At 41.1% G+C, this 22,806-nt stretch overlaps 1 protein-coding gene and 1 long non-coding RNA gene across 10 annotated transcripts in view; one reads left to right on the top strand and one right to left on the bottom strand.

Annotated features, from left to right (window-relative positions):
* Window positions 1-22,806, bottom strand: part of AMBRA1 (autophagy and beclin 1 regulator 1) — a 177,498-nt gene that overhangs the window by 27,649 nt on the left and 127,043 nt on the right. For all 8 annotated transcript variants that reach the window (XR_013335874.1, XM_077767403.1, XM_077767404.1 and 5 more), the window contains 3 exons: window positions 13,328-13,438; window positions 3,713-3,901; window positions 2,668-2,822 (listed from right to left, as the gene is read on the bottom strand). Coding sequence is in view for 7 of the 8 variants with exons in the window: in XM_077767403.1 (XP_077623529.1) it covers window positions 2,668-2,822; window positions 3,713-3,901; window positions 13,328-13,438 (455 nt within the window). In the remaining variant the exon portion in view is untranslated. The remainder of the gene's footprint in view (window positions 1-2,667; window positions 2,823-3,712; window positions 3,902-13,327; window positions 13,439-22,806) is intronic.
* Window positions 11,269-22,806, top strand: part of LOC144234164 (uncharacterized) — a 43,146-nt gene continuing 31,608 nt past the window's right edge. For both annotated transcript variants that reach the window (XR_013335876.1, XR_013335875.1), the window contains exon 1: window positions 11,269-11,331. This is a non-coding gene — a long non-coding RNA (uncharacterized LOC144234164). The remainder of the gene's footprint in view (window positions 11,332-22,806) is intronic.

Below are 22,806 nucleotides of genomic sequence, written 5' to 3'. Positions count from 1 at the left end.
AAGAGGGAACACCAAAAAGAAGGGGAATGAATTCTGGGTAGAGAAGCTTGAGGATGGGTCCGTCACCCACAAAAGCATTCCTTTCAAAGACAGAGCTTCACATTACAGGTGGAGACATCCACCTCTACTTACCTGTGTTAAGAGGTAGATGCTCTACTGTCCCATTAAACCCTTGCTCCCTGTTCTCAGACAAAAAGGCACTCCTTGCCTTAAACAGTGGTACAGCACAGCTATCCAAAAAAGCTGGTGTCTTCTCTTCCACCAATGACTGAATTCAGGGACATTTGCTGAGTGCTTTGGTACCTTTGGATGTTAAGGGGCAACCAAGACCTAGAAAACCAGAAACCTCTCTGTAGTGCAGGGGTTTAAAGTCCGATGTGGTGGACATAGGGCAAGCAAAACCTTGTTCAGCATCCTAGATCCTGTCTCTTAGGTGAGAGGAACACTTCCCAAATGGGAGCTTTCTAGTTACTTCAGCTCCCTAAGTGGCAGATGGTGCCTACTGAGAATCAAAAAAGCCTCACTAGGAGGCCTGAGAAATAGTGCTCGTCACGAGGCATGCAGCAGCTGGCTAGCTGCCCTGAGCCCCTTAGCAGGACAGCAATGGATTACCATATCTCCTCAGCAGACTCCTCCAACTGCGCTCTCTGAGCTGCCAGCCCCATGTGACAACATCTTGGCTTCCGCCCTGTAGCTGTTTGCCCTTAGCCAGATGTTTCTAGCTACTTATGGAAAAGAGGAACCTTGCTAGCATGGGGGACTGGCCGGCTGTGCCCAGAAGTTGGGCAGGAGCCCTGGCTTCCGGAAGAGGCTGGAGATGTCCATTAGTGTTGCCGAAATCAGATCCTGTCTCTTAATGATTATAAACAATTATTCCACAATTAGGCAGGAAGGGTTTAGAAGAACAGCTGTTGGGACCAGGATTCTAGGTGGTGCAAGGCAGACACCAGGTACTTTTACCATCCAAATCTGCTGAAGAGAAGAAAAATAAGAATATTTAAACTAAACCTCAACGTCCATCCTCAAATATCTAGGTAAGAAAACAGGTCTATGAACTTCCCAGAATGTCTTCTCTCAATCACCTAATACCAGATATTTCCAAAGTCATCTGGAATTCAAGAATTGGGACTTGCCTGGCAGTATGATATCAAGAGCAGAGACTGCCTGTTTCATATTTCACCCCTCTTAGAGGCTTGGTGGGACATGCTGTCACCTATCACTGGTTCTGCTCCATATGACCTAGAAATGCTAAGGAGAACGCTTGCCTTGAGCTCCTCCTTCATTCATTCATCTTCTCCTAGGTGTCAGGTTCCTTATTAGTACTTGAACTTCATAAAGGTGAAACGGATACAGTCTTCGCTCTCGAGGAGCTCACAGTTCAAAAGAGGAGAATGACATGGAAACAAGTTAAGTGCAGTCTGGTGTGATGAGTGCTAACATGAGCGCCAGTAGCCAGGTACGGTGGTGGTACAAGGAGGGAGTGTTTAGAAAGGTCCCGCAAAAGGGCAAGAGCTATGGATGTCGAATTTGAGAGAGAGAAGGACAGTCCAGGTAAAGGGACACTGACAAGAAAGAGCCTTCTGAAATTCAGGGTGCTTGGAAGTGACTCAGTAGAGTTGGACAGAGGGTCCCTGTAGGAGATGGGAGGGAGAAGAGGCTGGTAATAACCATGCTAGTTCACCCACTTTCTGTCACTTTCTACACAGTAGATCCTATCTCTGGCCTTTTTTTTTTTTTTTTTTTTTTAAAACAAATGCTTCCATTCCAAGCATCAAACATCTACATGCACAGCACTAAATGGAGGGCCCTGGGGGATATGCCCCTAAGGAGCTCACACTGAACCTAATTGGGCAGATTAAACATACACACCACTCAGCTAAGGAAAACACAAAACAAGACATAAACAAGTGCATAAAACTATAAATGGCACAGCACAAAGTGCTAAGGGAATTCACAGGTTCTTAGCTTGAGACAGAGCTTAAATACCATCTAATTAGAGACGCATTCAAATGCTCAATTCCCCTTGGCAAAAGCAAATGAGTCCCCATGGGAACTCAGTCAGAAACTAGCATGGCTGAGTTCAGAAGGCCACTAACCCCATGATGCCCAGAAGGCTTTCACGGCAGTATGAGAGAGGTCCACCTCAGACAAGAAAGGGCTCCACCAGGACCTTTCTCTGCTAGTGAAATGGATGAGATGGTTAAGAGCACAGCAGCTACCCAAAGGCCTCATCCTCCAACATAATTACAACCCGTGGAAAAGAACACTTCATAGGATACTGTTTGTCGATTTTTATAATTTGCTTTAAAAAAAAATTTTTTTTTTAAAGTAAGCATAAATACTTCACTGGGTCCTTTATGTATCTCCAGACTCAAGGTCTCACGTTGAGGTAAGGAGGTACTCAATTTGGTCTTCATCCAAAGACACTTTCAGGTCTCTGGGGAGTCAGCTCAGGAACTAGGGTGTGAGAAAGTTCCTGCTTTTTAATAGTCCAGAGCTTCCAAAAGTGAAGACTGCTGGTCATGGAAGGGCTGGACTGCAGTCTTTCCTTACTCTTTACAAACATGCTACCTCTAGTCTGGGCTGGGAGATTGCCCCATTGACCTTCACTACCTTACCAAGCCTGGAGAGCTGCCCGACAGTGGAGGCATGTGCCGTGGCACTCACCCTCATGGAGGTCTCGCCACCGTGGGCCTGTTGCAGCCTGAAGACCTGGGCCACCATGTGCTCTGTGGAGGGATGCAGCAGGATCCTCCTCGAGGCCAAGCCCACCATTACGTATCGGCCCATTGGGGACAGGCTCACCGAAATGGCATTGGGACCTGAGAGCCAACAGAACAGAGAGACGTTTCCCAGAGTTTGTGCCATTACAAGGAAATAATGTTCCCTCTCAGTCTTTTCTCTTTATTTTCAATTTGCATCCTTGGTTACCCAAGGGCTCTCTCATAGGAGTGGAGTGAGGAGTACAAGGAGAAGGTGTCTCAAGTGCTGAATACAGTGTTTGACACAGAGAAAGTACTTAACAAATGCTAACCACTGCCATCATAGGATCACATTTTAAAAAACTGGTACCATACTGAAAATACTGCTTTAAAAAAAAAAGAAAAGAAAAGAAAAGAAAATACTGCTTTAAAATCTATTTTCACTTCTTACATAGGACCATTTTTCCATTAAATATTCTTCGGTAAGAACATTTTAAAGGCCAGATGGTATTTTACCCTATCAATGCACCTTCATTTATTTAAGCAATTCTTCACCATTTGACCTTTTCCTGTATGATAAGTAACACTGCTGTGAACATCCTTGTACATAAATTTCTGTATAGTTTTCTGATTATTTCCTTAAAAGTAGGATTGCTGGATTGAAGGGAACATACACTTTAGGGGCTTTTAATACACAATGCCAAACGGCCTCACAGTGTATGAGTATGTCCACTTTCCCAAGCCATGAGCACAGCTCCTCCTTTATCTGTGGCCATCACAGCAGGAGCATGCTGGCAATGCTGTCATGGCAGGAAGGACTCTTATTCTGAGATTCTTCTGTAATGCTACCAGCCAAGACTCCTGCCAAGCAATCTTCCTCTGGCCTGTGCCCTAGGGAAGCAGGGGCAAGATATGACCAGTACTCCAACCTAAGCTATGCCTCACCTAGGAATGCCCATGCAAAGGCACCAGCATCCCTCTGTCACTAGGTTGGGCTTCCATTCCCTTACCAAATCGCTTGGTGTAGAGCATTTCACCCAGGTTATGGGGGGCCAACGAGTACACTGCCAGGATGCCTTCATCAGGAAAGCCCCTCTGGCTGCTAGGGATGAAAGCTGCCAGGAGCTGGCCATCTGCAGAAATGTCACAGCTGGCATCGTTGTAGATCTTGCAGTTCTGCACCAGCACATTCACGGAGGCTGCATCAGACAAAGAAAGAAAAGAAGGTAAGAAAGTTTGGAGTTGATGGTGTGAAAAATTCTGGGCCAAGAAATTTGGGGGCCTTCCTAAGGGCCTGAAATGCTAAAGACTGCCTTGTCAATCAAACTAAAATGTCATGGAAGAAGCAACACAAGAAACAGGAAATATATATCTCTTTTACCATTTTAATAGGAAATGACAGATAATCAACACAATCACAACCACCTGCTGAGTCATAGCTCACACTTAGGAAACATCATTTGAGAGATTAGATATGGGAAAAGTTATTAAAGATTGTTCCTGGAGAGCCACTCAGCAGCTGTTATTGTCCAAGAGATCAAAACTAAGATGAATGAAAATGCAAAACCACGGATTCCAAGAGAAAGGTGATACAGGTAAAGTTTCCTTGGGGTGAGAATTCCACTGCATACCTGCTATGCGACATTGGAGAAGGAAGTCCTTTCATGAGTTTGTGTCTTACTTTCTCATTTAAGGGAAATGGAACATTTAGAGACTTCAAACTTCTGGATAGGTCCTTGCTAATACCTGTCCCTAACTTCACAAGAGAGGACAAGAGAAACACAGTCCAGCTGTGGCTGGATGGCTGGAACTCTTCATTTCTCACTATGCTGTATCAATACCATAAGCAAACAGACAGGGGCAGCCCCAGTCTGTAGTTGGCAGCAACAAAGAATTATGGACAGGGTCAGCCAGGCAGCAGGCTCAGCAGGAGGGAGCAGGGTGGGGGTGGGGGTGGTGGCAGAATGTGGGGAGAATCTGCTCCATGTGACAGGACTGAGATGTTGGCCAGCACTGGGCCTGTGCCTCAACGCTTCGTTTTGGTTTTCATTTGACTCTCCAAAGCCCAGTGTATAATTCCCTGCCAGCAGGAAGCAGCTTACCCTTGATGTGAGCTTGGAAGCAGGGTGCCCACACCATGGGCACAAGCAGAACAGCACAACACATCCAAAGGGACCAAGTTCCTCTGGGCTTTGTCTCACTTAGAGCTACTTAAAGTGCACACGAAAACAAACTTTTCAGTCCTTCTCTTATTTGAAGGAGACTATTTGAATGTCCACTGTCGAAAGCATTATGGTTTAAAGAAAAGAAAAAAAAAAGCCAAGCTCAGCTGCCCTCACCAGATTCCAGGTGATCTATTCCAGGAAGCCAAGAGGCCCACCCTGGAAGGTCAAGGGCAAGTTTCCCCAGGAAATTAAGGAAAACAAAAAAAAAGAACTGCTTCTCAGGGGCCTTAAGGCTTAGGGGCTCAGGGACCCACAGTGACGTCTAACCCTCTATATTCATCCTCCTTTCCCTGTGTGTTGTTTACGAAGGCACAGAGATGACAAAGTAGATCAAAAAAGACATCAGAACACATTGATCAGGCGACTGTGCCAACCCTTGGGGGCTGACACCTACAGCACCATGACACATAGAACCGGGAGGGACCACAGGGATGGCTCTGTTTGCTAACTAAGAACATAATGACATCCAAACAGTCACTGCTATCACCATTGGGGCCCTGGACTGCTCAGCTTCCAACCTGCCATCTGCTCTAGCCTGTGTGGTTAGACTGATCCAGTTAGCACTGAGACCGTCTGCTCCTTACTCAGGGTCCCAAGCCTGGTGCCAAAAAATGACAATCTTTTCCTCCTTCCCTAGACTGATACACAATTCCAATTGGCAATATATAAAAAAAGAGAAAAAACCCAAAGGAATGGGGGAAGTTTTGGGAGTGAGTCCACCTTAACCTTCTAAACAAGAAGCTGGCACAACCCTCAGAAAGACAAAAGAAACGGACAATTGAGACTATAACCACCAAACTTTAAGACAGTTTTGCACAATTACCATTTTATCCACGTTTACTATCTTAAAAACTCATGATGGGTATTTTATGAAAGCAGGCTTTTCTATCTTAGTGATACATAGATCTCATGTGTGTTAACATACAACTCAGCTGAACATATAGAAACCTATAGTAACTCTCAGAACTCACCACCACTGTAAAATAAAAAGCATTTAACTGCTTACTGTCAGGTTAATTCCTAAGGGGAGCTAGGGTGGGAAGGAGAGTACAAGTAAGGTTTTTCTTTTTCTGGAAAGCTTGGCTCTAAACTGCTGAAAAACTGGGCGTATCGACAGAAATGCATTTTGTCAGCCTCCAATCCAAGCCACTGTGTTTGTGTTTACTATATTAGGATAATTCCAAATGAACAACCACCTCTCAAATTTCTTTGCCTCCCCACCAACTCCACCCAGTTTCACAAGTGCTCAAAGTCACTGCAGTGAGCTCCTAGACAGACATACAAGTGACAAATGAAAAGAGAATGCTGAGAACTCTGGCAGAGCTTCTCCAGGCGTCCGTTTAATCGCAGCAACTGTGCAGCTCGTGAGCTGGGGCTCCAGCCTGCCCGAATGGAGGGGATGTGGCAGGCACACAATGATTCGGGAGCTTTGCTTCTGCGAGCACTGGGTGGTGTGTTTACAATTTCATTTTTATTTCAAAGTTCCAATTAGCAGCTTACATTTGCTGCTCGTTGTCTATTAATTTCCCACGTGGAAATGGCAATGCTCAGTTACAATGGTGAGTGGTCACTGCTCCAATTCACTTGCGCAGCTTCTCCTCACGAGGCCGAAATTTTGATGAGTTAATTTACACAGCCTTGGGCCATATGACAGTGATGCACTCATGACAAGGACAACTCACCCTTTTTGGACTGAACAATAATGTAAGCAGGTAGAGAACAAGGTGAAGTGAAAGAAAGCCTAAGACACTGGCAACCCACACGCCGGCAGAAATCTTTGTTCTGCTCCCAGCCTAGGCTTATCACAGTGCTTCTCCAGTATTAGCATGCATCAGAGTCACCTGGGGGGCTTATTCAAACACAGAATGTTTGGGTGAGGCCTGAGAATTTGCATTTCTAACAAGTTCCCAGGTGTCTCTGATGCTGCTGGTATGGGACCACACAGTTGAAAACTGCTGCCTTACCAAACAGTCCTTGATCCCTGAGCTGTAACTCCAGCAACCTGCCCTGCACTTAAAGGCAAGACACGTGTGGGGAAGGGTGACGGGGCAGCTCAGAATGGAAATAAAGGTTAGGAAAGAAAGGATTTTTCAAATCAAAGCTGCTTAAGAGCTTCAGGGGGCAGCTCCAGGGGGAGAAAAAATGATGCAGAAGACCGCAGGAAGCCATGTTCCAGACTCCACAATGTAATCTCCTCCTAATTATAAATGATTTCCAAGTGAAAATGCCCTAGCAGGGAATGGGAGGGGTCAGAAATACTGATGCCTGGAGGAGCAGATGGCTCTGCCTTCCTATCAGCTCCATAAATTATAAACAAACACCTTGTACAAAGATCGATTTGTAGCCTGTTGCTGGCTGGCCAGATGAGGCCATGGGAGCGATTAGCAGTTGCAGTGCTTTTGCAAATGCATTAGATACTGATTTGGAAAACTCAAAGGGGTTTAAATCAGCAGGGACATTTCCTTTTAGCTGTCTCTGAGCCCCTCTGGTTGCAGAATAAGACCTCCTACACAGAACTCCAGATGACACTGCAAGCCCTCCCCAAAGGCACCAGTCCCTATATCCCCTGTGGTATGGTCTGCCTTATACCATTCAGCTGCTGGATTTCTGAAGGCTGTTTCTGGCAGAGAACCCTAGTGACCAATGCTTTTTACCTAATAAGAGCTCACTCTTAAAAACCAGAGTGAGTCTAATAAGCTACTTTTTCGTGAAAGTGGTTTCAAAATTATCTACGCCTCTGAGGCCTCTTCACAGGCTTCTAAAGTTTACAGAGAGGAACTGATTAATCCTGCATCCCAACTGAGAGGAACACTGGGCAAGAATCTTTAACTCCAGAGAAAACTTAAATGCAATGCAGGTAAGTCAGATGACCAGCAATACAGTGGCTGCTGAACATGTGAGTTAAACTCCAGCCCAGTGGTTTACAGGCACAGGCTGTGCCACAGCCAAAGGCTACCCTCCACAGAGAAGTTTGTAGTGTTCAGAAATGAAGCTAGCAAAAGGGGTTCCTTACTTATTCTCCTCACAGCTGACTCTATCAAGAGGGAAGATGCAAACTGTAACTAGACTTCATTCAAACCAGCGAGCAAACCACAGGAAACTCAGGTAAAAGTGACTATCATTCTAGAGGGTAATATCCTGGGAAGGAACACTGACTATCATCAGACATATACACCCTAAGCAACCAGAATGCAGTTGTTTTCCAAGGTCGAAACTCTAAGAAAAATAGGACACTCTTAAAAAGCAGAATTCTAACACCATGCATGAGCCAAACTAAATGAGTCAATCTGGCTGCACATGAAGCTCTCTGATCAGCCCAGGTTTCACAAGAGTTGTGATCAAAAAATATAAGAAGAAACACAGGAGGAGAATTATAGGAAGTTGAAGTTGGAACAAGTTGAGGCTTATATAAAACACATTAAGGACAACCAAAAAGGCCATCAAAGCTATGCTAGCAGCATACCCAGTGCCTGTATTCTGAATATTTTGTTTTCCTATCAAGGCAAATGATTGCAACTGGGTAGAAACAACATGCTTGAGAAGGATGGGAAGCCCATTACAGATAAGGCAATGGGCGAGAGCAACATCTTGCTTACATGAGCATTACTCTCCATAGATGGAGAATATGCACCCCAGTGTACTAAAGATGAGGGCAGGTGGGACTTTACAGAGTTATGGCACTACTCTCAAAGAATCATGGTGCAATTTCCTAGAAAAAGACATGATAAAAATAGCTAGCACTTTCTGACCATTTACTGTATGTCAGGTAATGTTCAGAGTGCCTGACATTATTAACTAATATAATTCTCAGAACAGACCTATGAGGTTTGAAGTTTGCACTATTATAATTCTCACTTTATAGACAAGGAAATGAGGTGGAGAGAGATTAAATAACCAAGGTATACTGATAGAAGGTGGCTGACCAGGGATTTGAACCTGGACATTGAGTGTGGTGTAAGAGTTCATATGCTTAAACCCTCGTAGGACAGTTGACAGAGAAAGTTATCAAAGAACTACCTCGAAGGAAGGAAGGAAGGAAGGAAGGAAGGAAGGAAGGAAGGAAAGGAAAGGAAAGGAAAGAAAAGAAAAGGAAAGAAAAGAAAAGAAAGAAAACATTAGGCCTATACCTTTAAAATATAGAAGTATAAGCAATTCAAATAGTATTTAAACTGCTCCAAAGAAAAGCTTCCAAGTTATATCTATAATACAGGCATAACACTGACACCAAAATCCATAGATATTATAAAAAAGGACAGGGCCAATCCCACTTACAAAAGTCAATGAAAATGTCTCTTAGTGAGCTACATGGAAGGAATTTTACATTAAAGAATACTCTACCAACCAGGTGGGGTTTATTCAAGGAATGTAAAGACAGGTTCAATATCATAGAATCCATTAACATGATGACTGTATTATTAGCTCAGAGGAGAGGAAAAAAAAACCCATAGGATCATCTTCATAGATGCTGAAAGGCTATGACTAAATTCAAAATCCATTCTTGATAAAAACTCTCAATAAACAGGAATAGATAACTTCCTTAAAATGATAAACTAGTTCGGGTTCAACCAAAAAGCCAGCAATATGCTGTTTTCCCACTAGAATCAGGAACAATATGAAGATGCCTGCTACTATTTAACATTGTACTAACTGGAGCCAATCAAATAGACAAGAGAAAGAAATCACAAATGTATTAACTTGGAATGGAGATGGTAAAATTATCACTACTTACAGATAACACACCTAGAAAACCCATGACATTTACCTGAGTAACAACTATAATTAGTAAAAAAAATTTTTCAGTAAGTCAGTAGGATTTAAAAATAAGTTGATAACAGTAAACTTAAGAATTCTATAGGATCTATATGAAGAAAACTTTAAGACATTCCTAAGAACACAAGAGAAACTTGGAGAAATGGAAAATCATACCACATTCTTATATAAAAAGATACCATAAAGATGTTGAATCTCCTTAAGTTAACTTATAAGTTTAATGTGATTACAATAACTATACTAACAGGTTTTTTTCGGGGGGCGATGGGGAGATGGTGTAAAGGAAAGAAGTAAAACAGTTCCTGTATGGACAGGAAAACAAAAACTACTTGAGCAGACAGGAAAATTTGGATTATAAAATAAGAGGGGCGCCTGGGTGGCTCAGTTGGTTAAGCATCCGACTCTTGATCTCAGCTCAGGTCTTGATCTCAGGGTTGTGAGTTTAAGCCTTGTGTTGGGCTCTGCCCAGGGCATGAAGCCTACTGAAAAAATTATAATAGTAATAACAAGAGGAGATGGGTCCTAGATTCTAAAACACAAAGCCTCAAAACTCAAACCCCTGTGGTACTCTCATATGAATTATCACACAGATCACTAGGACAGAATGGATAGTCTAGAAATATATCTAAACAAACACAGGAAAGTAAAAATAGGATGAAAATGACATTCCAAACCAATGGGGACAAATGCATTAGTCTATAAACTCGGTGGGACAAATGAGTAGCCATTAAAGCTGGATCATATTCTGCTTATTTGGAACTAGGTTACACTTCTAGTGAATCAAAGACTTGAAGGTAAAGGAACTAAAATACAAAAGTACTAACTGATCTTTCTAATGATGACACAAAATCTGGAAACCATAAATGGAAAGATGGATAATTTTGACTACTTAAAATAAGTTCTATGACAAAAATAACCTTCAGCAAAGTCAAAAGACAAATGACAACTAGGGAGCTCCTATTATAAGTTAATTTTCTGATTTAGAAAGAGCTCCTGTAGACCTGATAAGGAAAAGATCAGCGACACAATAGAAAAATAAGTAAAGCACGTGGACAGGTCAAGACAAGGCAATACAAATGGCTAAGTATATAAAGAGGCACACAACCTGGTGTGTAATATGAGAAATACAAACTTAAAATACCTACATACTATTTTTTGCCTATTGGAAGTGCAAATATCCAAAAATACGATAACACATTCTGCCAGCAAGAGTTTAGGGGAATAGGCATTCGCAAAGACTGCAGGTTCTGAAATCGGCAGAACCCCTACAGAGGATGACTTAGCAACATCTACCCAAATCACGGATGTATGTACTCTTCCTAACTACAATTCCATTCCTAGGGATTTATCTTATAGATATTCTTGCACATCTGCAAAACAACAAACTGCGGCACGGTTTGTTTGGTGAAAGACTGAAAGCAACTTAAAAGTTCCTCAGAGGAAGACTGGTTGAAAAATGACTGGTTAAAAAATGGAACGTAGATAGATATTCCACTTGGACAATAGACTACTATGATCTCACTAAAAAACAAAGAGTATTCTCTTCATAGACTGATGTAAAGATGACCAACATATATTTTAAAGTGCAGAAAGAAGAGTATGTATAACATGTTACCATTTGGGTCAAACAGAAGGTGAGAAAACATACATTTGCATTTGCATATTTATACACACATAAGGTATCCCTGAAAAGATATACAAGAAACTGCTAACTGTGGCTGCCTAGGGGAGGGGTGGTGGGGACCTGGGAGCAGGGTTGGGAAACTTTTCACTGTAATATTATTTTATAGTTTAAAAACTTTTGAATGTTGAATGTATTTCCGATTATAATAAAAAAACAAAGTAAACAACATAAACAAAATAACTTGAAATAAATAAATTATGGCAAATAAGATCTGGGCCAGAAATCTGGAGATGAACAAGCAAACTAGGTATTCAATAAAGGAAAAAGTAGATTGCAGCTGATTCCCAGCAGAGTTAAAGAAAAAGATTACTGAACATGTGGCTTATAAGTACTTAGAAAGAAAGAAATGATTGCTACTGTGGTTTCACTAAGATTAAGATATGAAAAATTAACCTTATTTTCATGGTCTGATAAGGGTACCAAGATTGACAGATGGGGAAATGCCACAGACAGAGAATATCTTGGTTATTTTAAGGCATCTGACAAACTCTTACAATACCTTGTAGATAAGATTTTTTAAAAATGTGGGCTTCAGTTGTGATCATCATGCCTGGATGCTAATTCATGAACCAAAATCGACACAAAGAAAGTCCAGAGCAACATAACAGAAGGACTGGTATCATGTCCTGACTGATTCACCATTTTTGCCAGTAGTCCAAAGGAAGAAAGACAAAGTGTATTTATCAAATTAGTAGATGATGTAAGACTGAGAGAAAAGTACTAAATCAAAGTTCAAAAAGACACTGAGAGGGAGGAACCAGTATCTGCAGATGACAGATATTAAGTATTAAGATAAAATTTAATAGAAATGAATACAATAGAAATGAATACAAACCTGTTTTGGTTTTTAAAAGATTCAACTGTAAAAGTAAGTACAGAATGGTAGTCTCGGTTTCTTAGTAACTGTCCAGGAATTTGAAGTGACTCTAAACTGAAGACTGGCTTCAGAAAAAGCTGCTGAAATCTCAGGCTGAATCAACACTGTCCAAACCACCATTGTGCTATGTACTAGATAGCTCCTATCTGGAGCTTTCTACTATGTTCTGGCCCCCCAAAATCAAAAGGGAAGATGAGAAGAACTGTCAAGATTTGAAAACCAGGATCAGTAAAAGGAACCTCAAGGAAGGAAATCTGCCCTGATATGAAAGATCTGGGAAAGGGAAATAGCAATTTATCTTCAAATGGCTGGAGGACCATCACAAGAGGTACATTAGACTTATTCTATGGAGATTCAGAGGTAGAACCAGGACAAATGAAAGGAAATAACAGCAAGGAACAATAACAGGAACTTATCAGTGATGGATTAGGCCATCTCATCAGACAGTGTGACCTGTCATCTGCCGTATTCAAGCAGAGGCTGAACTGCTACTTCTCAGGAGTGTGAGTCCTTTATTCAATAGAAAGTGAAATAAATTCTTTAAAATGCTGTGATGAACAACTGAGACATGGGACTTCAGACTTCCCAGGAAGCTGGGAAAATGGACTATCAGACAGATGTGTTTGTAAATCATATACCACCTGTGCCATCCACTTTGTTCCATCCAGTTCTGGATTAACAAATGAGTTTAACATCACCACCGTCTCTCCTCAAGGGTCACAAGGGCTAGCTCTCAGTTCCTACACTCCCTGCTCTTTCTTTTCTTCTCGGTTCCACCTAAACATTGAGGCTTAGGACAATGAGCCACCAGTTGGTGAACTCCCCAGAGTAGAGACACCTTCATCTTCATCCATCTTGGCACTGCTCCTGGCACTGCAGCCACCACGGTTTGTTGCTCAGGATGGGCGCTCAAAACATGTCTGCTGACTACTGACTGAGAGCTGTAGAAACAGCACCTGGCAATCAGCTGCTCAACAAGATGAGAACGCCAATGCTCTATGGGTTTCTGAGTTCTGACTCCCCAATAAGAGACACCTCTCCCACCAGTACCAGCTCTACTTTGGCTTACCATTACTGATTTCAGGGAGGTCAAACTTAGTGAAGTCCCACCACTGGAGCCGGTAGGTAGTATTGGCAATGTTACTGGCCACAGCAGACTGTCCATCACCAATCACTGCCCCTGTTTGGGGGAGAAGACAAAGAGATGACATTATAGTCTTTATCCACATTTCCTCTGTAAACATAAAACAACATGTACTGGGATTAGCAGGAGAGGGGGAAGAGGAGGAACCATCTGCCAAGTCCCCATCTCAAAGAGAAACCAGACATGCCTCTCAGGAACAATTTTACTGGAAACATAATCCCATTCATCAGCTCCTCCCATGATTACTCATTTCCTTAGTGCCAACAATGTGGCAGGTAACATATATGTCCTGTCTTCTAGGCTCTCAGTCTAAAGAGAAAGACGAATTTTCATAAACATGTCAGGCGGGGAGGTAAAAAATGAGAGGACAACATTAACACAGAAAGGCCCCACAGAAAAGCATTTCATTCCTGGATGTCTTTGTAGTAGCAGAGCTATTTGGAAGAAAGTGTGTCGTCCTTTGTACATGACCTTCTCCCTAATAAAACATCTTAAAAGGAGGCTTCCTCCAGGTAAGAGGCACCCAGTCAGTATACAGGTGACTAGATAGACAGAGACAGTAAAGAACAAATGAGGTCATATTTGTTCATTTCTTCTGGACCCCTGGCATGTAACAGCAGAAATTTATGAGTCTAGCTTTTCAGTATGAGAATATTTTTATTAAGGCAATATTTTATAAACCCCTCCTCTCCCCACCCTATGAGAACTTCCTTGAATCTGAATTCACTTGAAACACCTCACGGTTTAACTTTCCCTGAGATATACACTTCTGTATGACATTTTTTTCCCTTGGTAACCAATTAAATAAAAAATGGATTTTTTTTTTTAACAGGGTGACACTTTAATTTGCAGTTGTATTTCATTTACATGAACATGTCATTTCCTCCTCCTCCTTCTGAGGTGCATTTCATACACAACCACCCTTTTGATCAGACAGAGCCAAACCCTCTTGGGAGAAAAGAACACTGTTGCATGCTAGACAACCTAAATGGTATTCTCGGCTGCAAATCACCTCCTACTTTAAGAAACTGAACTTGTTAGAGCTTACTAGCCTTGGAACAACAGACTATTTTATACCTAGATACTTCAGTTTCACCATCTTCTTCCTCAGCATATCCCTGCAAAAGGGTCTTGCCACCTATAGGTTTGTTTGTTTTTTTCTCCCTTTTGGTGAGCTACGTTTATTGCTCTGTCATTCCTGGTCTTTCCCTGTTCTTTCCCAAATGGCCAAGAGGTTGTTCGGAGAAAATGTCCTGAACTAGAAAAGTACTGTTCTCACTCTTCTCTAGTTGCAGCAAGCCACTACATAAGAACCCTCCTTTCAACACTAGTTTATTGAGAGTGTCCTTGTCCCAGTTTCAATTTGTAAAGAAAGGTAAAAATAACAGTTTATTTCCAAGATAATAATACTGCTAGATTATGTATTCTCAACAGGGGCAATATTGCCCCCATGGGGGCGAAAACTGGTTCAAGGGGAAATCTTAGTGCAATCACCAGCTTGCCTCCAAAATACTGCAGTATATGACAGATATACAGCATATCTGCAATATTAACATTTCACGGGGGAGGGGGGGCGAGAGATCATTAGGGAAAAAATGTCTACAAAGGCTCCAAAATACCATTCTAGACAAACCAATACCCCACCACAAAATTCTTTAAAATCTTACAAAGACAGACCCAAATGGTCATGATGTCCTAGAAGGCCTGAGAAAGATAGCATTGAGGGTGCTGACAGTGAGCGCACTGACCGCAAACCCCTACTGAAGGCCCTGTGGCAAGTCACTCTAAGTGATTATATCATGTTCCTAATAAAATTATCTATGGTCCTAATAATTTTAACCTTTATAGGATATCCTATAATAATTACACCTGACTTGGGAACTTTTGCTGAACTTCTCTGAGTTATGAAGAGGGTAAGCTACATATTGGACTTTAAATATATATATATATATATTTTTTTTTTTTTTTGAGAGAGAGAGAGAGAGAAAGCACACATGAGCAGAGAAGAGGGGCAGAGAGAGAGATGAGGGACAGAGGATCCAAAGCAGGCTCTGCACTGACAGCAGAGAGCCTGATGGGAGGCTCAAACTCACAAACTGTGAGATCATAACCTGAGCCAAATTCAGACGCTTACCCAACTAAGCCACCCAGGTGCCCTTATTCGACTTTCTTAATAGAAACTTTCTTGATTTTTGTAGGCTCCCTTAATAATGAAAGTAATTTTTTAGTTCTAAGGTCTACCACTTCCCTGGAAAGAATTATTCAGTGTCACTCTAATTCAGGCTCAACATCACTGAGCTTACAAACTGCTCCCTGGCTTGCTAATCTATTATCTAGATTATAATAGATAGTCTCTCTCACACCATTGTAGTTCTTTACCACGTCTTCCAAAAAATTTTTTTAATGGAGCAAGCAAGCCTAGCTAAGAGACGTTTTCTTTCTTTTCAAATGTTATTTGTTTTGTGTGTGTGTGAGAGAGAAAGTGAGAGATAGCGGGGAGAGGAGCAGAGGGGGAGAGAGAGAATCCTCAGCAGGCTCCACACTGCCAGTGCAAAGCCTGACTGGGGCTTGATCTCATTAACTATGTATGAGATCATGGCCTGAGCCATGATCAAGAGTCAGACACTTAACCGACTGAGCCACCTAGGAGACTCTGTCCTCCAAGTTTTAATGGAAAAGCATAAAACACAAAATAATAGAAGGTAAATTGAATTCTCAATAGATGATGAATGAAATGTTAGTTGCTAATAGCAAGAGCATAGAAAATAAACTGAAGGATAGAAAATAAACTGAAGAAACAGACTCCGTACTCTAGGAGCTTAAAACCTGGGGGAGAGGATGGGAGCTACGATTAGAAAAACAGTTAAGGAAAATACCAGATGCAGGGAGCTTAGGTGGCTCAGTTGGTTAAATGTCTGACTTTAGCTCAGGTCATGATCTTGCAGTTTGTGAGTACTAGCCCTGTATCACAGCTAAGAGCCTGGAACCTGCTTCAGATTCTGTGTCTCCCTCTCTTCTCTGTCCCTCTCCCTGCTTGTGCACACACATGCGTGCACACTTGCTTACTCTGCCTCTCTCTCTCAAAAATAAACATTAAAAAAACATTAAAAATAAACAAACATTATGGGGTGCCTGGGTGGCTCAGTTAGTCAAGCATCTGGCTTTAGCTCAGGTTATGATCTCACAGTTTGTGGGTTCGAACCCCGCATCGGACTCTGTGCTGACAGCCAGCTCAGAGCCTGGAGCCCGTTTTGGATTCTGTGTCTCCCTCTGTGACCCTCCCCTGCTCATGCTGTCTCTCCTCCTCTCTCAGAAATAAATGAAACATTAAAAAAATTAAAAAACAAACAAACAAACATGAAAGAAAGAAGGAATGAAAGAAGGAAGGAAGGAAGGAAGGAAGAGAACGAACAAACCAGATGCTTTGAGAGTGCTGTGGATCTGCAACTGGGAACAATGTTTAAGATACTAACCCCCAGCTCCAGAAGCTACTGTACAGTCCATGCCTCCAGAAATGTCTTCTGGAGAACAGCTGTGCAATGTAATAAACATGTATGGTAGCACTGTGTGGAAGAGGCTGGGGAGGTGTTCTCTGCCAATGGTGCCAGAGTGCTTAGGAGAAATGGAGCCTGGCACCAGGGAGTCGATTTTCAGTGCCGTGTAAACATAGATTAGGAGGAAAAGATGCCAGCAACAGATTAGTGTATTGTCACCAGGTTCTCTTCTGCAAGAGCTGCAAGCCAGCTGAGACTGTCTCTCGGAAACATCAGGAAGAAAAAGTATCACCCTATTAAAAAGCCCCAGCCATTTAGTAGGCTTCTGGCCACTAAGCTGAAGGTATAGGAAATGTGCCAGAATGAGTTAATGGACTGAGCCTTGAAGTATTTACACAGGAGGCACTTAGCCTCAGAAGCTAAATCCTGAGAGACTGCAGAGAGATTTCTGAGGCCTTCAGGTTTTCTCAGTAGTAACAGGATAGACAAGCCAGACTCAGGGTTTCTCAGCCTCCACTACTGATATTTTGGGCCAGATAATTCTTTGTTTAGGGGGTGTGGTGGGTCTTGGGCTTTGTAAGGTGTTTAGCACTATCCCTGGCCTCTGCCCACTACTCCCTCACCCCACTGTGACAATCAAAATTGTCTCCAGACGTTGCCAAATGTTCCCTGGGGACCAAAATCATCCCTGGTTAGAAAACTCCAAGCTAAATAAATATAGCCTATGTTTTTAACTCCAAGATAGGTGCTCTTAGGAAACACCATTACTAGAATGTCCACTGCTGAAGTCACCAGAACTGTTAGTGATACTGATTTAGGAAAGAAACTAATCAAAGGCACAGCATTATACACATATTCCCTTAGCAAACTTAGTTTCCCATTTCTGTCGTGGATGAAAGACTAGCTTGAACTAGGACATCATGGCTTGTAGTTTGTTTTTTGTATGGTTTCTGAGAATATAGGCTTCGGAATCAGTTAGACCTGATTTTGATACTTCCTGCTCGTATTTACTGTAGTATGACTATGTGTCTCTCTGAACCTCAGTTTCTTACCTGTAAAACAGGTATAATGATAATACTGACAACTTACAGGGTCGTTGAGAGGTTACAGAAACAGTAAATGTAAAGTAATGTCAAGTAGTAAGTGTCTAACAAATGGCTACAGTTAAAATTATTTTAATCATTTATTCCAATCTCCACATGCTTTTCCTCTACAGGTATAGCTCTATAATCAGCAAGTCCAAATTATGTGTCAGGGCCAAGAGAAAGAAGCATTTTAGACTTAAAGTCAAATGCCAAGACTCTAGACTCTGCATTAACTTTCTCCTTGAAAACAGCCTCGGCCAAGACAGATCACATTCTGGGCCACAAAACGCACTGTAACACATTTAAAAGAACAGAAATCATATAAGTATGCTGTCAGACCACAGGGAATTAAACTAGAAATTAGTAGCAAAAAGATAAGTGGAAAATCCCCAAATATGTGGAGATTAAGCAACACACTTTAAATAACACATGGCTCAAAGAAAACATCTCAAGAGAAATTTTAAAATATTTTGAACTAAATGAGATGAAAATACAACTTATTAAAATTTTCTAGATGCAACAAAAGCAGTGCTTAGAAGGAAATGTACTGCACTAAAATGTATACACTAGAAAAGAAGAAAGATAGGGGCACCTGGGTGGTTAAACTGGTTGAGTGTCCAACTCTTGGTTTCAGCTCAGGTCATGATCTCGCGGTTAGTGGGTTCAGGCCCCACATCGGGCCCTGCGGTGATGGCACGGAGCTTGCTTGGGATTCTCTCTCTTGCCCTTCCCCTCTCCCCCATTTGTTCACTCTCACTCTCAAAAAAATAAATAAATAAACACTAAAAAAAAGAATCTTCTTTGGAAAAAATAAAGATCTAAAATCAGTAATTTAAGCTTCCACCTTAGGAAATAAGAAAAGAAGAGCAAATTAAATCCAATGTAAGCAGAAAAAAAATTAGAGAAGCAATCTATGAAACTAAAATTATGAAATCAATAGAAAAAAATTAATAAAACCAAACGCTGGTTCTTTAGAAGGATCAATGTAATTGATAAACCTCAAGCCAAATAAAGAAGAGAGAAGATACAAATTATCAGTATCAGAAATAAAAGAGGGGCCATTGATGCATGGACACGAAAAGGATAATAAAAGAGTATTATGAACAACTCAATGCCCACATATTTGATAATCTATTAGAAATGGCCTAATTGCCTGAAAGACAGAGTCTACCAAAATTTACACAAGAAAAAATAGATAATCTGAATAGGCATATACTTAATTAAGTTGAATTAATCATTAATAGCTTCCTCAAACAGAAAGCACCAACCCAAGTGGGTTCACTGGTAAATTCTATCAAACATCTAAGGAAGAAATTACATCAATTCTCTAGAATTTCTTACAGAAAACATAAGTAGAAATACTTCTAAATTCATTTTATAAGGCCAATATTACCCCAGCACTGAGACCAGGCAAAGACAGTAAAGAAAAGGAAACTGCACACCAGTATCTCAGAAGCAAATATCCTCAACAAAATATTAGCAGGTCAAATGCAATAAATAATATATTTTAAAAATTATATGCTATTACCAAGTGGGATTTATCCCAGGTATACAAGGCTTGTTCAACATTTGAAAATCAATAAATACAATCCATTGTATCAGCGGGAAAAAGAAGAAAAATAAAATAATCATACCAATAGATACATATAGAAAAAGCATGTGACAAAACTCAACACCTACTCATGATAAAAACTATCAGCAACCTAGGAAAAGAACTATCTCAGTTGGATAGAAAATGTCTACAAAAACCCTATAGCTAACATCATACTTAATGATCAGAAGCTATATGATTTCCCCCAAAGATCAGGAACAAGCAAGGATGTCTCCTCTCACTACTCCTCATCACTGTACTGGAAATCCTAGCTAATACAATAAGAAAAAAGTAAATAAGAGGTATATACATTGGAGAGGAAGAAACAAAACTGTCTTTGTTCACAGATGACATGATTATCTATTAGAAAATCCCAGGGGCGCCTGGGTGGCTTNAGAAATAAATAAAAATATTTAAAAAAAAATTAAAAAAAAAAAGAAACTTAAAAAAAATTTTTTAATGTTTTATTTATTTCGGAGAGAGAGGGAGACAGAGAGAGACAGTGTGAGTAGGGGAGGGTCAGAGAGAGAGAGAGAGAGAGAGAGGGAGAGAGAGAGAGAGACAAAGAATCTGAAGCAGGCTCCAGGCTCTGAGCTAACTGTCAGCACAGAGCCCAACGCGGGGCTCAAATGCACAAACCGTGAGATTGTGACCTGAGCCAAAGTCTGACACTTAACCGACTGAGCCACCCAGGCACCCCAAAAGTAACTCTTAAACTATTAAGTGATTATGATTATATCAAGGTTGCAGGATACAAGGTTAATACAGAAAAAGTCAATTTTCTATTGACTGAGCCACCTGGGTTAAGTTCAAGCGTCCAACTTCAGCTCAGGTCATGATCTAATAGCCTGTAGATTCGAGCCCCATATCAGGCTCTGTGCTGACAGCTCAGAGACTAGAGACTGCTTCAGATTCTGTGTCTTCCTCTCTGTCTGCCCCTTCCCTGCTAACACTCTGCCTCTCTCTCTCAAAACTAAATAAATGTTAAAAAAAAAATCAATTGCTTTCTTATATACTAGCAGTGAATAAACGAATAACTGGAATTCAAATTAGACATTAAAAATACATGGGCACCTGGGTGGCTCAGTTGGTTAAATATCCGACTTCAGCTCACGTCATGATTTCACAGTTTGTGGGTTTGAGCCCTGTATCAGGGTCTATGCTGACAACTCAGAGCCTGGAGGCTACTTTGGACTCGCGCGCGCGCGTCTCTCTCTCTCTCTGCCCCTCCCCTGTTCATGCTGTCTCTCTCTCTCTCTCAAAAATCAGTAAATAAATAACATTAAAAATTTTGTAAAAGAAATTAAAAATACAATTTACATCAGACGAAAAAAGAAAAATATTTAGATATAAATCTAACAGAATATACTATGATCTATACTATGAAAACTACAAAACTCCAATGAAAACAATCACAAAAGAAATACTGGAGAGCTATATCGTGTTCATGGATAGGAAGACTCACATACTATTAAGATGTCAATTCTTCCTAACCGGATGTATAGGTCCAATGAAATCAATCAAAATCCCAGAATATTACTTTATAAATACTGACAAATTCTAAAGGTTATCAGGAACGGCATAAAAAACCAGAATAGCCAACCCAATAGGCAAGAAAAGAACAAAATTGGAGGACTGATGCTATCTGACTTGAAGACTTACTATAAAGCTAGTGAGGAACATAGTGTGGCACTGGCGAAAGAATAGACAAATAGATCAATGGAGCAGAATAAAAAGCCCAGAAATGAACCCAGAGTCGACTGACCTTTGACAAAGGCACAACAGCAATTCAATACAGATAGTCTTTTCAATAAATGATGCTGAGGGGCGCCTGGGTGGCTCAGTTGGTTAAGCGCCGACTTCGGCTCAGGTCATGATCTCACCGTTCATGGGTCTGAGCCCCACATTGGGTTCTGTGGCTGGCAGCCTGGAGCTTTATTCAGATTCTGTGTCTCCCTCTTTCTTTGTCCCTCCCCTGCTCATGTTCTGACTCTGTCTCAAAGAAATAAACTATAAAAAAAATTTTTTTTAATAAATAAATAAACGATGCTGAAACAACTGGACATCCACATGCAAAAATATGAATCTAGATGCAAACTTTGTACTTTTCACAAAAATTAACTCAAATTGGATCAAAGACCTAGATGTAAAACAGAAACCGATAACATTCCTAGGAGATAATATAAGAGAAAATCTAGGTGACCTTGGGTTTGGCAAAGACTTTTTCACCAAAAGCACAATCCATGAAAGAAAAAAATGACAAAGTTGACTTCATTAAAATTAAAAGCCTCTGCTCTGTAAAAGACACTATTAAAAAAGAATGAAAAGACAAGCCACAGACTGGTAGAAAATTTTGCAAAACATTTATCCAATAAAGGACTAGTATCCAAAATATACAAAGAACTTTTATTTTTTAATATTTTCTTTAAAAGGTTATCTATTGGAATGCCTGGGTGGCTCAATCGATTGAGTGATTTCAGCTCAGGTCATGATCTCATGGTTCCTGAGTTTGGGCCCTGCAGTGGGCTCTGTGTGGACAGTGTGGAACCTAATTGGGATCCTCTCTCTCTGCCTCTCTTGCTAGCTTGCACTCTTTCTCTCTCTCAAAAAATAAACTTAAAAAAATAAATAAATAAAAAGTATCACATTCTTAAAAAAAAAAAAAAAAGCTAATCTATTTATTTTGAGAGAGAGGGAGGGGGAGCAGGGAAGGAGCAGAGAGGGAGAGAGAAAATCCCAAGCAGGCTCTGCCCTGTCAGCACACAGCCCAACTCGGGGCTCAATCCCACAAACCACGAGATCATGACCTGTGCCAAAACCAAGAGTCAGAAGCTTAGCTGACTGAGCCACCCAGGCACCCCAGAAAGATCCTTTAAAACTCAACAGTAACAAGTCAACCTGATTTGAAAACTGGCAAAAAATCTGAAGAGATACCTCACCAAAGATACACAGAAATAAGCATATGAAAAGATGCTTAAACAACATTTCTCATTAGGGAACTGCAAAATAAAATGACAATGAGAAACTACGACACATTTATCACAATGGCTAAAATACAAAACACTGATAACACCAAATGGTGAAGAGGCTACAAAACAACAGGAACTCTCATTCCCTGCTGGTGGGAATGCAAAATGGTACAGCCTCTCTGGAAGACAGTTTGGCGGTTTCTTTGCAAAACTAAACATACTTTTAACCATATGATCCAGCAATCATGCTCCTCGGTATTTACTC

This window comes from Crocuta crocuta, unplaced genomic scaffold (genome assembly GCF_008692635.1).
Source record: "Crocuta crocuta isolate KB4526 unplaced genomic scaffold, BGI_CrCroc_1.0 scaffold330, whole genome shotgun sequence".
Classification (NCBI taxonomy): Eukaryota; Metazoa; Chordata; class Mammalia; order Carnivora; family Hyaenidae; genus Crocuta; species Crocuta crocuta.
The sequence above is the reverse complement of the archived record's forward strand: the minus strand, read 5'-3'. Positions and strand labels throughout refer to the sequence as shown.